Source organism: Suillus discolor (assembly GCF_016758755.1).
Source record: "Suillus discolor strain FC423 chromosome Unknown F5147scaffold_84, whole genome shotgun sequence".
In the NCBI taxonomy this organism is placed as follows: Eukaryota; Fungi; Basidiomycota; class Agaricomycetes; order Boletales; family Suillaceae; genus Suillus; species Suillus discolor.
The window spans coordinates 89,727-104,109 of NW_024541331.1; the positions used below are offsets into that span (position 1 = coordinate 89,727).

Sequence of the window (14,383 nt, forward strand, 5' to 3'; positions counted from 1 at the left end):
GGAAGCTTACGTTGTCTTGCACTTCACTTAATATTTATAGCAAAACTGGCATGGATACTGTATTTTTTTGCATAACTCGTCGAATCACTAGGGAGGGCCGATCTATCATCGGAAGGGTGGTTGACTAGGATTTCAATGGGGGTCCTCTTTCTTATCAACATTGATATGATGACAATTAGTATTGCCGTACCAGCGTAGATTGCATATGCGTGCAACTGAGCCACCAGTGGACGCGGGGGATTCCAAGAATACAATTTTAATTCTAATACAGAACCGCATGTCTGACATGTCATGCCTCGAAGCCTAGAGCATAATACACGAGAGCAAAACGCAAAAGCAAACAACAGTACCACATACAACAATAACATAGCACTGAAACGATACAGAAAGTACGGCGAAGACGCTCATGTCATCGAACCAAAGTGTGGCTCGTACATTGAATAATCTTGGCTTACAGAAGTGTATGACATTTGATTCATCCACTGGAAACCTGCATCGGGCGTGGTCAGTAAAGACGAACTTCAACAGTGATAGTGTCAGACGTACCAGGGACTAAGGTATCATGCCACAAAGGATCAGTCATGATCTGTGCCGACTCTAAAAGATCGGCGTCCAAAGTGATCGGTAACGGGCCATGGAACATTTCAGATGATGTCGTGTCGTTTTGCAGCTGGGCTCCCGAAAAGCTTTCCGCACCTGTGTACGTGTATGAAGGAGAAGGAGAACCGGAGTTGGCAGAGGATGGAGATGGATAGTCAGCAGATGTAGAGATATCTGCGACTAGACCACCACGAGTCTTGGTAGGCGTGATCTTCGACTTGCGCGCTCGTTTGTGGCTACCGGGGCTAGTCAAGGTTGGTGTCAGGTCGATCCTGACCGCAGGACTAGCAAGTAGGCCGGCCAGGAAACGAGAGTATATGGAAGGTCCGTGCTTCTCGTCAAGAGCTACGTCCGCCGCCCCGAGGAGATCAATCGTTTTTTGCACGAGGTCCCGAATTTCGACCCGTTTCTCATACGTAAAGTACTGCGCGTACTTGAGTTGCAAAAGCTGTGCGGAAAATGTTACGTACTGAAAAGTGAGCATAGCAAGGAACGTACTTTAACGAGGAAGGCGCCAGCAAACGTAACAAATACATATTGCGATTCGGGTGCGTGGCGTAGAAGAACTCCTGTCGGCCAGTGACATGAGATGATAGGATCCATGAAATACGCAACTTACTATCTTCTTCGGTAGTGTACAATCGGTGAACAAAAGCATGGATGACGTCGGATGCCCTCGTAAAACACTGGAAGAAATGAGACAACGAAAATGAGAAGAAATCATGAGTAAAGACTGACCCTCATTAAAAATGAATTTTCATCCAAGTGATCTTCTTTGGCATGCTGCAGGCCAGAAGAAAGGACGACTAAACGGGCATAGCTGAAAACCATTTTCAAAAGACCAGTGCGGAAAATAAACATGGCGCTCTTCGGTTCGATGCTATCTAGTTGATGAAACCAATGTGCGCCGACACTAGCCAGTTCGTCATCGGTTTCACTAGCAATCTGAGTGAAATTGGTAGACTTCGAATCTGTCAGTTTTGGCGAAGGGATCGTGGGAACAAATGAACACGTACCTTGTTGAGTCCGGTAGGGTGGTTTGGATCGCTGCGAATCTTCTCCATGAATTTTGCGCCAATATTGAGCTCCATGGAGTAGATACAGATGTGAATGTCGAAGTCCTCGACATTATACTTGGAGGAGCCCCACCAATCGTGCAAATGATTTGCAATATAGTCAGAATTAGGAATAATGGGCGCTTTGCCGTACTGAGACCCTGTTGACCGATCCAAGTTAAAGCAGTTGATCCAGACACGCGTGCGATTGAGGAGTACACGAGCGTGGTGCTCATTCAGGGGCGTTGTGGCTGTAGGCCTATTCAGGTTGAGGTCCTGGGCCAGTCTAGAACAACGTAAAAAGATGCCGTGAGACATAGCGGAAAGAGATCCCTACCGAATTGCGACACCAAGGTACACCCAGCTACGATCCTCTTCCCAGCGTCGTGAGGGAACAGGATAAAGCTGTAGTAGTAGGTAAGCAAGACACATCTCCTCGTTCTTGGGTCCGGTGATAAGCGCAGTGCCCGCGGCGAGCTGTGCGTAGCGCATTACTTCCGCGTATAGACCTGGACGTTGAGTGTAGAACCGAGAAGCGACAGCACACACTGAGCACAAAAGTCAACACGAGAAGAGAATGCAGCTCAGATCGGCTCACCGACAGTGAAGAGGAAAGGGCTTCTCATAACCACGTACTGTGGAGTATGAAGAACGGGGTCCATCAATGATGTTGACGGGTTCATTTTATCAAAATATCTGAGCACTTTTAACAAGGAATCGTACACATGAAGATATTAAAACTCACAGTTTGAACAGATTCTCGACGTCTTCTAGAGTAACAATCTCGCGAGTGAGAATGTGAGGAAGATGCTGGCTACTAATTGAAGGATTCGACCGGACAGGGTCGGGAGCAGGAGCTAGAAAAGATAAGGACTTGAAGCATATACTGAATCAAAGCATGTGCTTACATGGTCTGAAAAAGTCAGCGTTTGCTACACCAACAGCGTCCTGAGGTTCTGGTTCCGCACTCTTTCCTCTAGTACGGTTGGCCATGTGGGCCATCAAACCAAATGGACTATCTGCGTGGGGGAGGATGCCCAACTTCATATCAGCAAGCTCCTTCTTGGCTAGCGCAGTCGGCGAGTGCCTTTCCCTTGACTGTGAGCGACGGCTGCGTCCGCCTTCCTCTGCAGTGGCATATCCATCACCTTCGTCATCGGTGTCGTCGTCTTCGACATCAAAACTGTGCACTTCCTCATCGCTATCAGACTTCCCAGAGTCCTCATCAAGGAGCATGGAATTCGTTGTACCGCCAAGGGCAATTAAGCCACCAAAAGTGTCAATTGAGGCACGGGCTTTTGCAAGCCAATCCTGCACTTCCGGTTTGGGTGGAGCGGAATCTGCCGGGGTGTTAGGATCGAGAGTAGGAGAATGAAGATCGATGGAGGATGATGGGGACACTGGTATCGTAGTGGTCGAAGAACTGCTAACTGAGGCCGGTGCAACTTGTCGGTTGGTAATATCGAGCTGAGCCATAAGCTCCTGAATTTGAGCAGCTTGTTCACGAATCTGGTTCAAAAGGTGCTCTCGTTTTCTAATGCAATGTCTTAACTTGCTCAGGTGAAAACCAAGTGAGCACGTACGGTGGGGTTCGGCGTGGTTTGCGTCCTGGAATGACACATTCCTGACCGGCACTTGTGCACCTTTTGCAGGTGTCATTATCGCCCCTGAATTCACATCGGACCTATGGTGGACGTGTCTTGTTATCTAAAATGATGTTGAATCATACCCACGTACCTTCAGGCTTTTGCATCGACCACAAGCACCTGTTCTGTGATGTGTGAGTTTGGATATCATGACGGAATTAACTGGAGAGCGCACGGTTTCCGTTTGTCCGCAGGCTCTAGCAGTTCATGTGGGTCAGGTACCACAGTTCGAGTATGGTGGCCATCGTCGTCGCTTCTATGGCGTTTTGATTGCTGGGCCATAGTTGCGTGCATACTGTCTATGATCTGCGACTGGATCTCAGATTGGCGAATAGGTAGTTGGTGAGTGTAAGGGAACTGCATAGGAAACCCAGGACCCGAAGAGGCGACGGATGTTGCGGAAAGTTGGTTGTGCGCGCCCGGAGCGCTTGAAGCGTTCATTCCTGATTGGAATGCAGTCTGATATCCGGGACGAGCGGAATTAGCATTATAATCTGGTGGAGCGAATGTGAATGTGGTCGAGACGGGATTCAATGATTGATTTAGGTTCGAAGTCATATTAGGTGATGTTGCAAAGGAAGGAGAGGACTGTTGGTAGACAGAAGCTGAATCATATTGATTTGACGCATTTGAATTGTATTGAGATAAAGAACCGTTGAGAAGGCGCTGAGCACCAGAATGCCTCTGTGGTTGTAGAAATATTTGGGGGGTATCTTGAGCTGTAAGGAGATACGGGTCCTCATCTTCAAGCAACAGGTGCTGTTGGCCCGTAGCGAGTCGGTTGCGATGATCCCAAAAAGAGGCGTTAGGGCTCATATCGTGAACAGAATTAGACATCGTAGACGATAACTGTCAAATAGCCACGGAATGACTGTGCTCAGGCCGACGAGCTCAACCGGACGTAATGCACGGATCGAAGAGATGAGCCCTTGTAAAGAACACGGGGTACTTTTAAAGGGTTATACTAATAAGTCAAAGTACATGAGAATTGAAGACACCGTTATGGGAGAGTGAACTCACGGCTAAATGGCAAGTCGGCAGTAGGCGGACCGTTGTTGTATGATCTACAACTAGTAGTGAGTTAGCCCTGAATCAATGCCAGTGAAGACAAGTGACCATCGACGTTGGTGCGGCAGACGTTTGTTTATATTCAAGATCATTCAATGAGCCCTACGGTCGACCCTTGCAAAGCAGTGCTCCGTGGCAGTGCTAGGTCACTTTGCTCGAAGTTCAAATTAAATTGATTCACTGCTTTTCGGTTGCTTTCGCAACCAGTTGACCTCACATTTGGCCTTTGCGCTGCCGCGGATATTCCATTGGGCGATCGAAGTCGTATAGCTTGCTTGTCAGGTACTCTTCCCCGGTTTTCCAGTGCAGCGCTCTCCGTACCCGCCGACTCCTTCAACCCGCCTCCGAAAAGCATCGCGATTCAAGAATTTGAAACACAAGTACCCCATGATTTAACGTATCTGTTGTATTTCGTTGGCCGTGCCATCAAAGCGCTCGGGCCCCGTGGTGTCGCACTTGATATGGGGTTTTTTTTTGAAAAGCAACCATTCATAGCATTTACTTGCTTTTCCACAGTTTCAGTTACTTTGGCGCGGTACCAAACCTGAGTCCAAGCACCACAGTTACTCTCGAAGGTCGGGGTAAAGTCAGCTGCTTTGCATGACACGAAACACGCTTGCCCGTTTCGTGTGTGGCACTTGTCACAATTTTAGCTCATACAGTATTTTCGACAATAATCCACCAGGTACGTTCATAGTTGAAAATTTACACTTGTGGACTGCTACTACTATACCGCCCATTGTCAATTGCTTGCTCTCAACGATGCCACTCTCCACACCTGTCGGTTATAAAATGGCCCGTTAACGAAGGCATGATACCTCACACCCAATGATGCAATCTTCACTCTCCCAAAATAACGCTGGTGGCAGTGTTGAAGCTTCTCCACCAATTTTCGTACGCCTAACCTTCAAGTTGCATTCTTGCGCCGACTAACCGTCCCGAATAGAAAACCCTGCGACTTCTCTCCGGTCGTTATCTCCACATGTTTTGGTCAGGCTCTGTTGCCACGCATGAGGACGAAATGGATGACGATATTACTGCTGCAGGTGACGAAAGGTACGTTCCTGTCACACACGGCGTCTTTTACTGACGATTGTCACCTAAAAAGAAAATACAACGACAATTGCTCCGTCGGAGGCGAAACACTGGAAATTATTTCAGTCCCTCAAGGTTCAGGTAAGCTGCTGTGTAGATCTAGATCTGAGCACCTTCGCTGATCAGGCTTTTCGGATACCCCTGTAGGAGAAACTCCGTCTGACATCCGCTCCAAGCAGGATTCTGCTTCTGAAGGAGAAACTCCGTCCGGCATCCGCTCCCGACAGGATTCTGATATTGATGCCTCCGAAGGAGAAGCAGCGTTCCAGCGCTCGCAGTCCCCTGTGACTGCGGCACTCGCAGCATTGGCCAGACACTGTCCACCACAACTTGGACGGAAAACAAAGACAACACGATTCTATAGCTCCCTGGAACAGGAAGATTCTCCAAAGATAGCCAGGAAACGGCGTCAGCTTACAGGTCTGGGACGTCCGCGACAAGACGATGTATTGCTCGCGTGGCTCACGCATGCTTTGGCACCTTCCGATGTGCGTTCTGATGGACATGCCCAGGACCAAAAAAACGATGAAGATCCGTGCAACTCCAAAGTAGGAAACACCTCCCCGAAGTCTGTCTCTCATGCATCTGTCAAACGACGAGGAACTGCACACAAGATCTCTCTCACGTCCATACAAGAGGGACGACGGTCTTACTGGCTTACTCGCCCTTTGCGTACGACTCGGACATTTGACACCTCGGCTCAGGGGGATCTGCAACCTCCAACTTCCCCACCCGATAACAGCCAAACACCCCCGATCCCTGCAGTACAATTCCCCAGTGCGTACCCATCGTGCTTTGCGAATCCCCAACGTCAACCTAGCGTTATCCGTTGGAAGCTGCCTTGATTGTCTACCGCCCAGCATTGGCGACGTAAAAAATTGTAGATATCTTCATGACAAGTCATCGATGACATGCGCCACGACCAATATTTTTGGCAGATTCCGTTGGCAGCGATTCGTTATCAATAGATAGTATCAACCATGCGGATGCCCTCATCCGGCATTCATCGCAGAGTGCGACCACAGTTTGCGGTATTCTTTGGTGACCGAGCTACTCGTGCCTTGCGGAACTAGAACTTGTACCTTGTTGTATACAAAAAAAACTTTTAATGTCATTCTGGTGTGTTTGGTGAAGAACATCAGTGCATCGTTCGGCATTCAATACGATTATCGATTTTCAACCCGGGTCGGTATATGTCTGAACAGTGAACAACAATCCGTTGGTTTGCAGCTTATGTAGCACTACCGAATATTTGGTACCGTCTGCAAATGCTCGGGCCGATTTCATCGTACTGCGCCTTTGTGTGGCAAGACGTATAGAACTCGGGCTGGAATGATGGTTAAAATTTGATGAAACTTAGTTTGAAACAATCCTTACCAATGATGCAAGCAAGGAGCCACCAAACCACACGGCATATCTTGAGAGGAAGTTAGTTATGGTGTGGAATATATATGAAGAACATGATTCTCACCGTTGGCGCTTGTGTGAAATTACATCCACATCGACACCAGATGACTATTGTTCCGTTAGGAAATGGAGAAAACAAAATTGTTGGACGCCGACCTTGGTAGTACTGCCACTTGAAACGACGCTAGCCTCAAGTCTGCGATCAACCAGCTGCTTTAGGTCTCTCTTGAGACGCTGACCAAAGTGCTGAAACATGGTGGAACCTCCAGAGAGAACTATATTCTGCATAGTCGGAATTAAAATGCAGACCAAATGAGAAGCCGAGAGAACGGGTCACCTTGTATAAGCCACGACGAACATCAATCGGAGACGCTTGAATCACATCATCAACAATGTCCGGGAGAGGTGTAAGGAAGTCGGAAGAGTAGATCTCCGGGTTGAAGAAGATCTCCGGGGCCAGAAAGCGTTCATAGCCCACATCAATGGAATATTTCTAGTGAAAACAACGTGCATTCAATAACTGGTGAAACACGTTCGAAAATGGAAACTAACTCTGCCGGTAACACTATGCTCACCCTCATATCTCTCAAAGTATTTGTAGGGTTCCGCGTCGTATTTCCGAAACTCTTTGACTATGTCCTGGCACGTGTAGCTGTAGTTTTCCTTCACTCTGCTGGCAACCCGCAGCTGATCTTCTGGTGGAACGGCAGCCATTTCACCACGCTCACGCAATAAGTTGAGCACGAATTGTGATATATCACGACCAGCGATGGGGATGTGTTTAATGGCACTTCCAATGACGTACCCTTCCGCGCAAGGGATGACGTGCGTGACACCATCTCCCGAATCAATGACGGTGCCAGTGAGTGTCCTGTCTGTGGCACGGTTGGATGTCCAGGATGCGGCAAGGGCGAGCACAGCCTGTACAGCGATGTAGAGACCCTTGATATTGAACGACTCAAAGAAGATTTCGGCTGTCTGCTCTCTGTTTTCTGGAGGGTTAAGTGGAGGTTCAGTCTACAAGAGGCGATAATCAGGATTTTTGGAACGTGTGATACGAAATGATGTCATACCAAAAGGAAGTAATGATCTTCTGGTTCAGCCCGTAGATACTTGAATATCGTTTGTTCCCAGTATCGTTCCATGTGATCCCAGTTGTCGATCATGCCATGGCGAATGGGATAGTGAACTCCATAACCAGGTGTCTTCGCATTGGCAAGGGCTTCGTCTCCAATGAAGAAGTCGAGGTCTTCAACACCGCGTTTCGATGCGACATTTCCAGGTTTCGAAGGAATTGGAGGACCACCACGAGTAGGTTGAGAAGCAGGCCCGCGTGTAGCAATTGCAGTGGGGAAAACGCTGGAGTCATACAAAGCGCGTCTGACAGGTGCGATCTTGTATGGGATGGTGAGACTCACTATGATGGATCAGAATTTCCTGCGAAGCTGCGATCGACCTTGAGTAAGTGAATCAGAGTTGATCGTTTCGTGCTTACCCTATCTTCGAGTATCCGGTTCCATTGTCGCAGATGATAGGTGCGAGGACTGACATCCTTAGAAATAAGTCTTTATCGAGTCCCTGTCAAGTCACTGAGGTTGCTGCGATTCCTATTTGTCTTTGTGTGGCAAAGCCTTTCGTTCCTAACGTGTCCAAATAACCTACTGAGTTGCAAAACTTTCAATGCTTGGATTGTGATTTGACGATGCTACATCAAGATAGTTCAGCTACTAGGGTAGATGGGGTGACATGCAGGCCCCTGGGTATAAATATTTTACAAACTGTGAAAATTGATGATGCCAGATGCATGTAGGTCGGAATCGTGATTGACCGAGCTTGCTCAACAACAAATTACCGAGCTTTTTTTTCGTTTGGCAAAGTGCTCAAACGGTCAAGCTTGACAAGACCTCAGACGACGGGCCGATGCTCCATTTACCACTATCTTTGGCAAAATGATCCAGAGTTGTACTGCACAGCACTTTGCATGTTCGGTTCGCGGTATGTTTGTACAAAACGTAAGTATGGAAATATCACTGCCGCCAACTTGAACCGCCATTTTCTTCTGACAACCTGTTGGTGACCTGCCGACCTCGTATGCAGTGTTCATAGAACATTCCATTCGTGGACCCGGGCCTCGACTTGGCATCATCAAGCCTTCACATTGACTCCCGCGCTCTTATCGTTCTCAACTGACCTTTTGAGTTCTCAATTCGTAAGGACCCTTTGGGACGCCCGTGAGTGGTGTTCTTGGCATTGCGCGGATGAAGGTACCAATTGTGTGCGTGACGTCCGGTAGTTCTGATATTCGACCCTGCAGTGCAGACAACTTCACTGGTGTTGCTCCTATCTAGGAGTGATCCTCTGAATTGCGAAAGTATTGTTTGGAGTAAATCTAGACCGAAATGACAAGCTTGCATGGCAAAGGCAAACAAAACATCTCACCTGATAGCAGCACTGAGAGCACTGCATGATTTCAGCGTTAGTGCAGATATAACGGGAAATTCGTAGCCAGCCGCCAAAGCACTTACTGTACTAGTGCAATCTAAACTGGTCGGAGTGATAGGTGGCAATAATGCGTGATCCCTGCCACCGGTACTGATGCCGGTAGCCTTCATTTTCCACGGAAGCCGACTAGAAGCCGAAGGTTCGTCTTTACGGGGGCAGAATGTGCATGTCCAATTGTCCAACATTCATTTCGCTATAAGTCGCCACGGTGACTAGTTTATGGATGATAGATGGTATACGGGACTGACGAATCTGACTAGGCCCGGCCGAAATTGGCAACTTGAATCAGATAAGTTCATCATACCTTTGGCATCAGCAAGCGGTGGCCTGGTAGTAGATAGAGCTCGTTGGATCAGCTATTGTCGTAGATTTGATCAGCGACAGTAGGTGACAGTCAACAATTATGGCCATTGTATGTTGTGGTCCAGGCATTGAAACACAGAATCTGGCCGTTGGGATTTTGTATGCCTTCTTTCATTAATAAATCAAGTGTCTCGAAAATTCGGTACATACTTCCTGATCAGGCGCACGTATCCTCTGGAGCACCAAGTTGTGAAGTTCCCCGGAGCTCAGGCACGTCAAGAACAACGGGAAAGAGGATTTGGGAGGAAGAATAAAATGGTAAATTGAAATTGAAGCTTGTGGAGAGCTTTAATTTTGATAATTTAAAGATAACTTCTTGAAAATATTCTTATTTCTTTACACAACTTAGCCTCCCTGGAAACGAACTTTACTTATTAATTGGTATGGCAGCTCAGCGCTCATCGCATCATTTCCAGGGAACAAGATCATCGTCTCATATGAGTGTTCTCAAATATGTTAGGTGATTTTCTTTCTACTTTTGCCTTGTAAATCTGCCCGCGATTCTTATAGGCTTACGCTGGCTCGGTGCGTTTGTTCTCTCTGATCCAGGTCTCTTCGAGTCAACCACTCACGTCCTTATTTTATAGTTGAGTAGGGGGTGTCGACGTCGAATCACACGTTCAACTTGGGCTCTTCCATATTTTGTAGCTGTAGCCTGCTCACATTCTTTCTTTATCACGATCTTTCTTCGAGCACTCGTTATCTCGACACCCTTCCAATCTACTCTGTTGTACTGGAAAAATCTCCGAAATCTCTTTCAGCTTCAATTGCTTTTTGATATTGCTTGCAATGGCTCCATATCTCCTTTCAAGATCCGACCCCAACGATGCTCCAGGCGTCCTTCCTATCAGCAAAACCATTTATATAGTCGGATTCACCCTCGCTGGCTTACTTGCTGCTACTTCTCTATTGTGGCTTGCATTGAGGTTCTTCCGCCGCAAATTGCAGGCAAAGCGTGCAGAAGAACGGGGTGCAGCTTTCCTCAATGTACAAGGTGTTGTTCGAGAAATGAACGAGCCTGTCAGCCAGTTCCTGTAAGAATCAATATTTCACCCCCTAAATATAGGTCTCCTGACTTTGTCAAACAGTAGTCAGTCGACGACTGTTGTTTTCCCACAAAAGGCCGTTGTCCCTGCTCAAATAGCAAGACCTTCAAGACACGACCATGTTTCTTCCTCTGAAGTTCCTGCACCATGTGCTGCTCCCTTGCCACGTCCCCGTGCACTCTCTAGTCTCAATCCCTCACATCCGCGCCAAAGTCGTAGTTCGTCAGTTTCTTTGGGTAATTTTCGTTCATCCACTCGACTTCCTTCTGGCTTGCGTTCCTCACATTCACGAGAATCTTCACGATCATCGGCTTCCCATCAAGCCCGATCCGTTCGGCAATTCTTCCAACCAGTGCTTCCTGATGAACTCCCTCTTTCGCGTGTAGGAGAGCAACTCCACATTCTGCAATCGTTTGATGACGGCTGGTGCCTCGTTGCGCAAAACAACTCTCTTCGCTCTCGTTCTTCATTATCCATATTCAATCCTTCACGACTCTCCGCCAGGGTGGAGAGTAGCGGAGACAATGTACAGCTTGGTTTTGTCCCAGCATGGGTCTTCGTCAAGCCCACGAAGGGACTGAGCGTAGAAAGACCTATTCGCAGCTTCAGTGCAGGGATGCTCCAGGCTGGCTTGGACGCTCCTGAATCGAGAGAGACTGTGATTTCTTGGTCCAACTTTGCTTGAATCAAAGTTGAAAGCCCCGATGGTGCATACATCGAAGTCTATTGTTTTCCCTTGTTCACCCATATTTGGCATCCGCGCCGGCCGTTTGAAACCATGTCGCATGAAACCTGCGGTGCAAGTATGCTTCACTTATAGTTCATTCTTCACGATACAACTGCATTGTATACCCTCATTAGGTGTTGTATCCAATACATATACCAATATTTGCATTCCAGCAAGAAAACACGTCTGTGAACCTCGGGAGGCCTGGGACTATCAGGAAAAAAGGTATATCCAGATGACTCAACTCCACGAATGATGTAGTTCATACACGTGAGAGCCCGTCGTGATCAAAATTTATACGGCGGGATGCGCCTGACACACTTCGGCTGAGGCCTCTTCCATTCCTCTATCGGCGTCCCAATGGAGGAAAACGCATCTGCAATCGCTGAACCTTCTGGTGGATGCCCGATTCGATCAGCAAGATGATTTACTTCTGCTGGTGCATCGGTAGTGTTCTGCGGGTCCTGCGGAGTCTGACGTGGACGCCATGGCGTGGGGGCATTAAGGGGCCAGGTAGGAAGATAACATATTTCCTGCAAGTAGATCATGCTTAGTCCGGTGGGCTAGGCAGAAAGTTATTTGGATCCCACCTCTGGGCCGCAGGCAGGTCGGCATTTAATCCATATACTCCAGTCTAACCAAGACATCAGCTTCTCGATGTCTTGTCTCCAGTTATTCATTATTTGAGTGACATCAGGCTCCCCATCAAGTTCAATGGGGAAAAGAGTGTCGAGCCCGCTCATGACACCAACAGCCCACATGTTCGTAGTGACACGACAGATTTCTCTCATTGTGTCCTCGATGGCCTTGAGCAACAGGCGTTCTGAAGGCGTCATTAAGGGTACTTGATATGTCATCGCGGTAGTGTGTGTTGTGGCACATAGCCTGAACATTGGGGATGCCCACTGCGATGGATGTAGGCCCGGAGTGTCTGCGCTAGGGACAACGGTAGCATCTAATAGATATGGTGCAAGCATAACGCGGAGCTGGGTCTGCACGAGCTTCCCTCGCTGAAGAAGTTCTTGCGAGTCTGATGAGGTGAAATTGAGAAGATGCCGCACGAGCTCGAGCCGATCCGCATATCGATCGACGATGACGTGGATGAGAACCTTCCAGTTTATACCGCTGCCCGGGTCTGGTCGACTGATGACTTCGGTGAGCTTTCTCATCAACTGCGATATGTCTTCTGATGAGATTCCGAGCACCCGATGGTCCCGTCGTTCAAGCCCCGCACGAACCGGGACGAGGGAAGGTGCCAGTGCGATGTCGTACAGTGAGACGAGACCAGCCAGGTCGAGCACAATGCGAGATTCTCCCGGGTAGCGATTGTGCCATGAGCCGGAGTGCATGGCTTCAACTATGCGAATCCCTGCGCTCACGGACAAATGAGACGTCAGTCGTATTGGAACACGAGAACAAAACACTAACAGACATCAGGACCGGGTGGTGGAGGAGGGTGATTCGGACTCGGAGGGGCCCGGTCTTTGTCCTCCCATAAGACCCGGATATGCAGGAAAGATACTACTTCGACACCGGCCGTAAAATCACACAACATAACCTCACTGGAAGTTCATCAGTCGAAAGTGCGACACAGAATAAGAGCACGCGCACAAGTCCATTTCCATCCTAGAAATCTGAGAATTAGTTATATACCATAGCGAGATGACTCACTAACCTTGCGAAACCGTCTATTCCGAACTCTTTTCCCCACCTACAGAGATCTGTAATCCGTGATTTTTCATCCAAGATGCGCTCAGGATGCGCTTCTCCCCAGGCTATTATATCCTGTATATCCATTGTACCCTCGGATACCTTAGCAGCACTACTTCCATCAAAGTACAAAACTTTCAGAGGTCGCGTTGCTGCCAGTGTGAGGTGCCAGCCAGCCCTCTCTCCACGAGCAAAAGCAAGAGAATGTTCTGGGTCTGTAGCGGTCCATTCGGGCTCACTGGGTATCGCATGGCGGGTGGTGCCGTGATACAGTAAAGTACCTATTGGAATTGTTCCTGGTATTACGTTATGTCCTATAAAAAGATGAAACACTTGTCCTGCATTAGCAAAGCAGCGGACAGGGATACGTACCATTACGATATCGAGTGTTTGGCCAGTGTTGTAAAAGTGAGTGGACAGTGTCGAAGATCAAGTTCCCTGTCGCATTCTCGGCAGGACCTTCGTCAAGACTCCATTGCTCGACCTTCGAACCGAAACCAAATGAATGTAGTTTATCATTGTTCGAGTTGGCGATATTCAAGGGTCGACCGCCAGCTTCTCCAGTAGTGCTGACGGGAAATTGTTGGGTACGGAGAGCTAGAGCTGCTGACCCGAGGGTCATAGCTGCCGCAAGGGACTGATAACGCATTGCGAGAACTGTCAGAGAAATATTGATGTTATCGTGTCTTTATCGGAGCCAAGTAATGCGAGGTCACTAGTGTTCTTAGCAGAACTCAGGAGTTGTGCCAACTGGGACTGGTTGGTGGTCTACGGCAGAATTCGTGCGAAGGGAGGGTAGCAGAACCTCATCCAAGACTTGCGGAGATGTAATTTTGATCTGATAACAGTGCATGCACCAATCACCATGTTCGCCCGGTTGATTCCGAGTGTTCGGTAATTCGAATATCGCAAGTTGTTCGCCAGGGCGATCGGTTTCGTGAAAAGATAGAGATGGCTGAAACAGCGCTGCAGTCTCAGATATCGATCATGTACGGAGGACCTGCCAACCCGCCGGCCGCCCTCCCGGGTTTGAACGTGGTGCAGTTGACGTTCGATGTTGGATAATGTCAATTTGCCAAATACGCTACTCATGCATATATGCAGAGAGATACGTGGCATATGTTACAGGATGTGTACATACCGAACAACAAAAGTGAGCAGTAA

At 48.2% G+C, this 14,383-nt stretch overlaps 5 protein-coding genes across 5 annotated transcripts; 2 read left to right on the plus strand and 3 right to left on the minus strand.

Moving 5' to 3' along the window:
* Positions 1 to 125: 125 nt before the first annotated feature.
* Positions 126 to 4,447, minus strand: F5147DRAFT_421070 (uncharacterized protein). The gene is made up of 14 exons (XM_041429738.1): positions 4,322 to 4,447; positions 3,477 to 4,265; positions 3,393 to 3,426; positions 3,239 to 3,339; positions 2,564 to 3,189; positions 2,401 to 2,512; positions 2,254 to 2,351; positions 1,993 to 2,203; positions 1,617 to 1,941; positions 1,339 to 1,563; positions 1,220 to 1,286; positions 1,099 to 1,169; positions 547 to 1,048; positions 126 to 490 (listed from the first exon to the last, which is right to left on the minus strand). The coding sequence occupies exons 2-14, from the start codon at positions 4,136 to 4,138 to the stop codon at positions 405 to 407; spliced, it is 3,120 nt and encodes a 1,039-aa protein (XP_041287222.1). The 5' UTR covers positions 4,139 to 4,265; positions 4,322 to 4,447; the 3' UTR covers positions 126 to 404.
* Positions 4,448 to 5,057: 610 nt separating this feature from the next.
* On the plus strand, positions 5,058 to 6,383 carry F5147DRAFT_421211 (uncharacterized protein). Its single transcript, XM_041429740.1, has 4 exons — positions 5,058 to 5,263; positions 5,316 to 5,425; positions 5,478 to 5,545; positions 5,612 to 6,383. The coding sequence occupies exons 1-4, from the start codon at positions 5,198 to 5,200 to the stop codon at positions 6,307 to 6,309; spliced, it is 942 nt and encodes a 313-aa protein (XP_041287223.1). The 5' UTR covers positions 5,058 to 5,197; the 3' UTR covers positions 6,310 to 6,383.
* A 177-nt stretch (positions 6,384 to 6,560) lies between these two features.
* F5147DRAFT_421141 (actin actin-like protein) lies at positions 6,561 to 8,720 on the minus strand. The gene is made up of 9 exons (XM_041429739.1): positions 8,367 to 8,720; positions 8,290 to 8,316; positions 7,945 to 8,230; positions 7,424 to 7,888; positions 7,209 to 7,364; positions 7,028 to 7,153; positions 6,936 to 6,979; positions 6,842 to 6,881; positions 6,561 to 6,791 (listed from the first exon to the last, which is right to left on the minus strand). Exons 1-9 carry the CDS (start codon positions 8,420 to 8,422, stop codon positions 6,696 to 6,698), a joined length of 1,296 nt encoding a protein of 431 aa, XP_041287224.1. The 5' UTR covers positions 8,423 to 8,720; the 3' UTR covers positions 6,561 to 6,695.
* Positions 8,721 to 10,080: 1,360 nt separating this feature from the next.
* Positions 10,081 to 11,639, plus strand: F5147DRAFT_720808 (uncharacterized protein). Its single transcript, XM_041438838.1, has 2 exons — positions 10,081 to 10,768; positions 10,823 to 11,639. The coding sequence occupies exons 1-2, from the start codon at positions 10,526 to 10,528 to the stop codon at positions 11,465 to 11,467; spliced, it is 888 nt and encodes a 295-aa protein (XP_041287225.1). The 5' UTR covers positions 10,081 to 10,525; the 3' UTR covers positions 11,468 to 11,639.
* Positions 11,640 to 14,279, minus strand: F5147DRAFT_720810 (uncharacterized protein). Its single transcript, XM_041438839.1, has 6 exons — positions 13,592 to 14,279; positions 13,185 to 13,533; positions 13,121 to 13,135; positions 12,938 to 13,071; positions 12,100 to 12,878; positions 11,640 to 12,042 (listed from the first exon to the last, which is right to left on the minus strand). The coding sequence occupies exons 1-6, from the start codon at positions 13,866 to 13,868 to the stop codon at positions 11,797 to 11,799; spliced, it is 1,800 nt and encodes a 599-aa protein (XP_041287226.1). The 5' UTR covers positions 13,869 to 14,279; the 3' UTR covers positions 11,640 to 11,796.
* Positions 14,280 to 14,383: the final 104 nt, after the last annotated feature.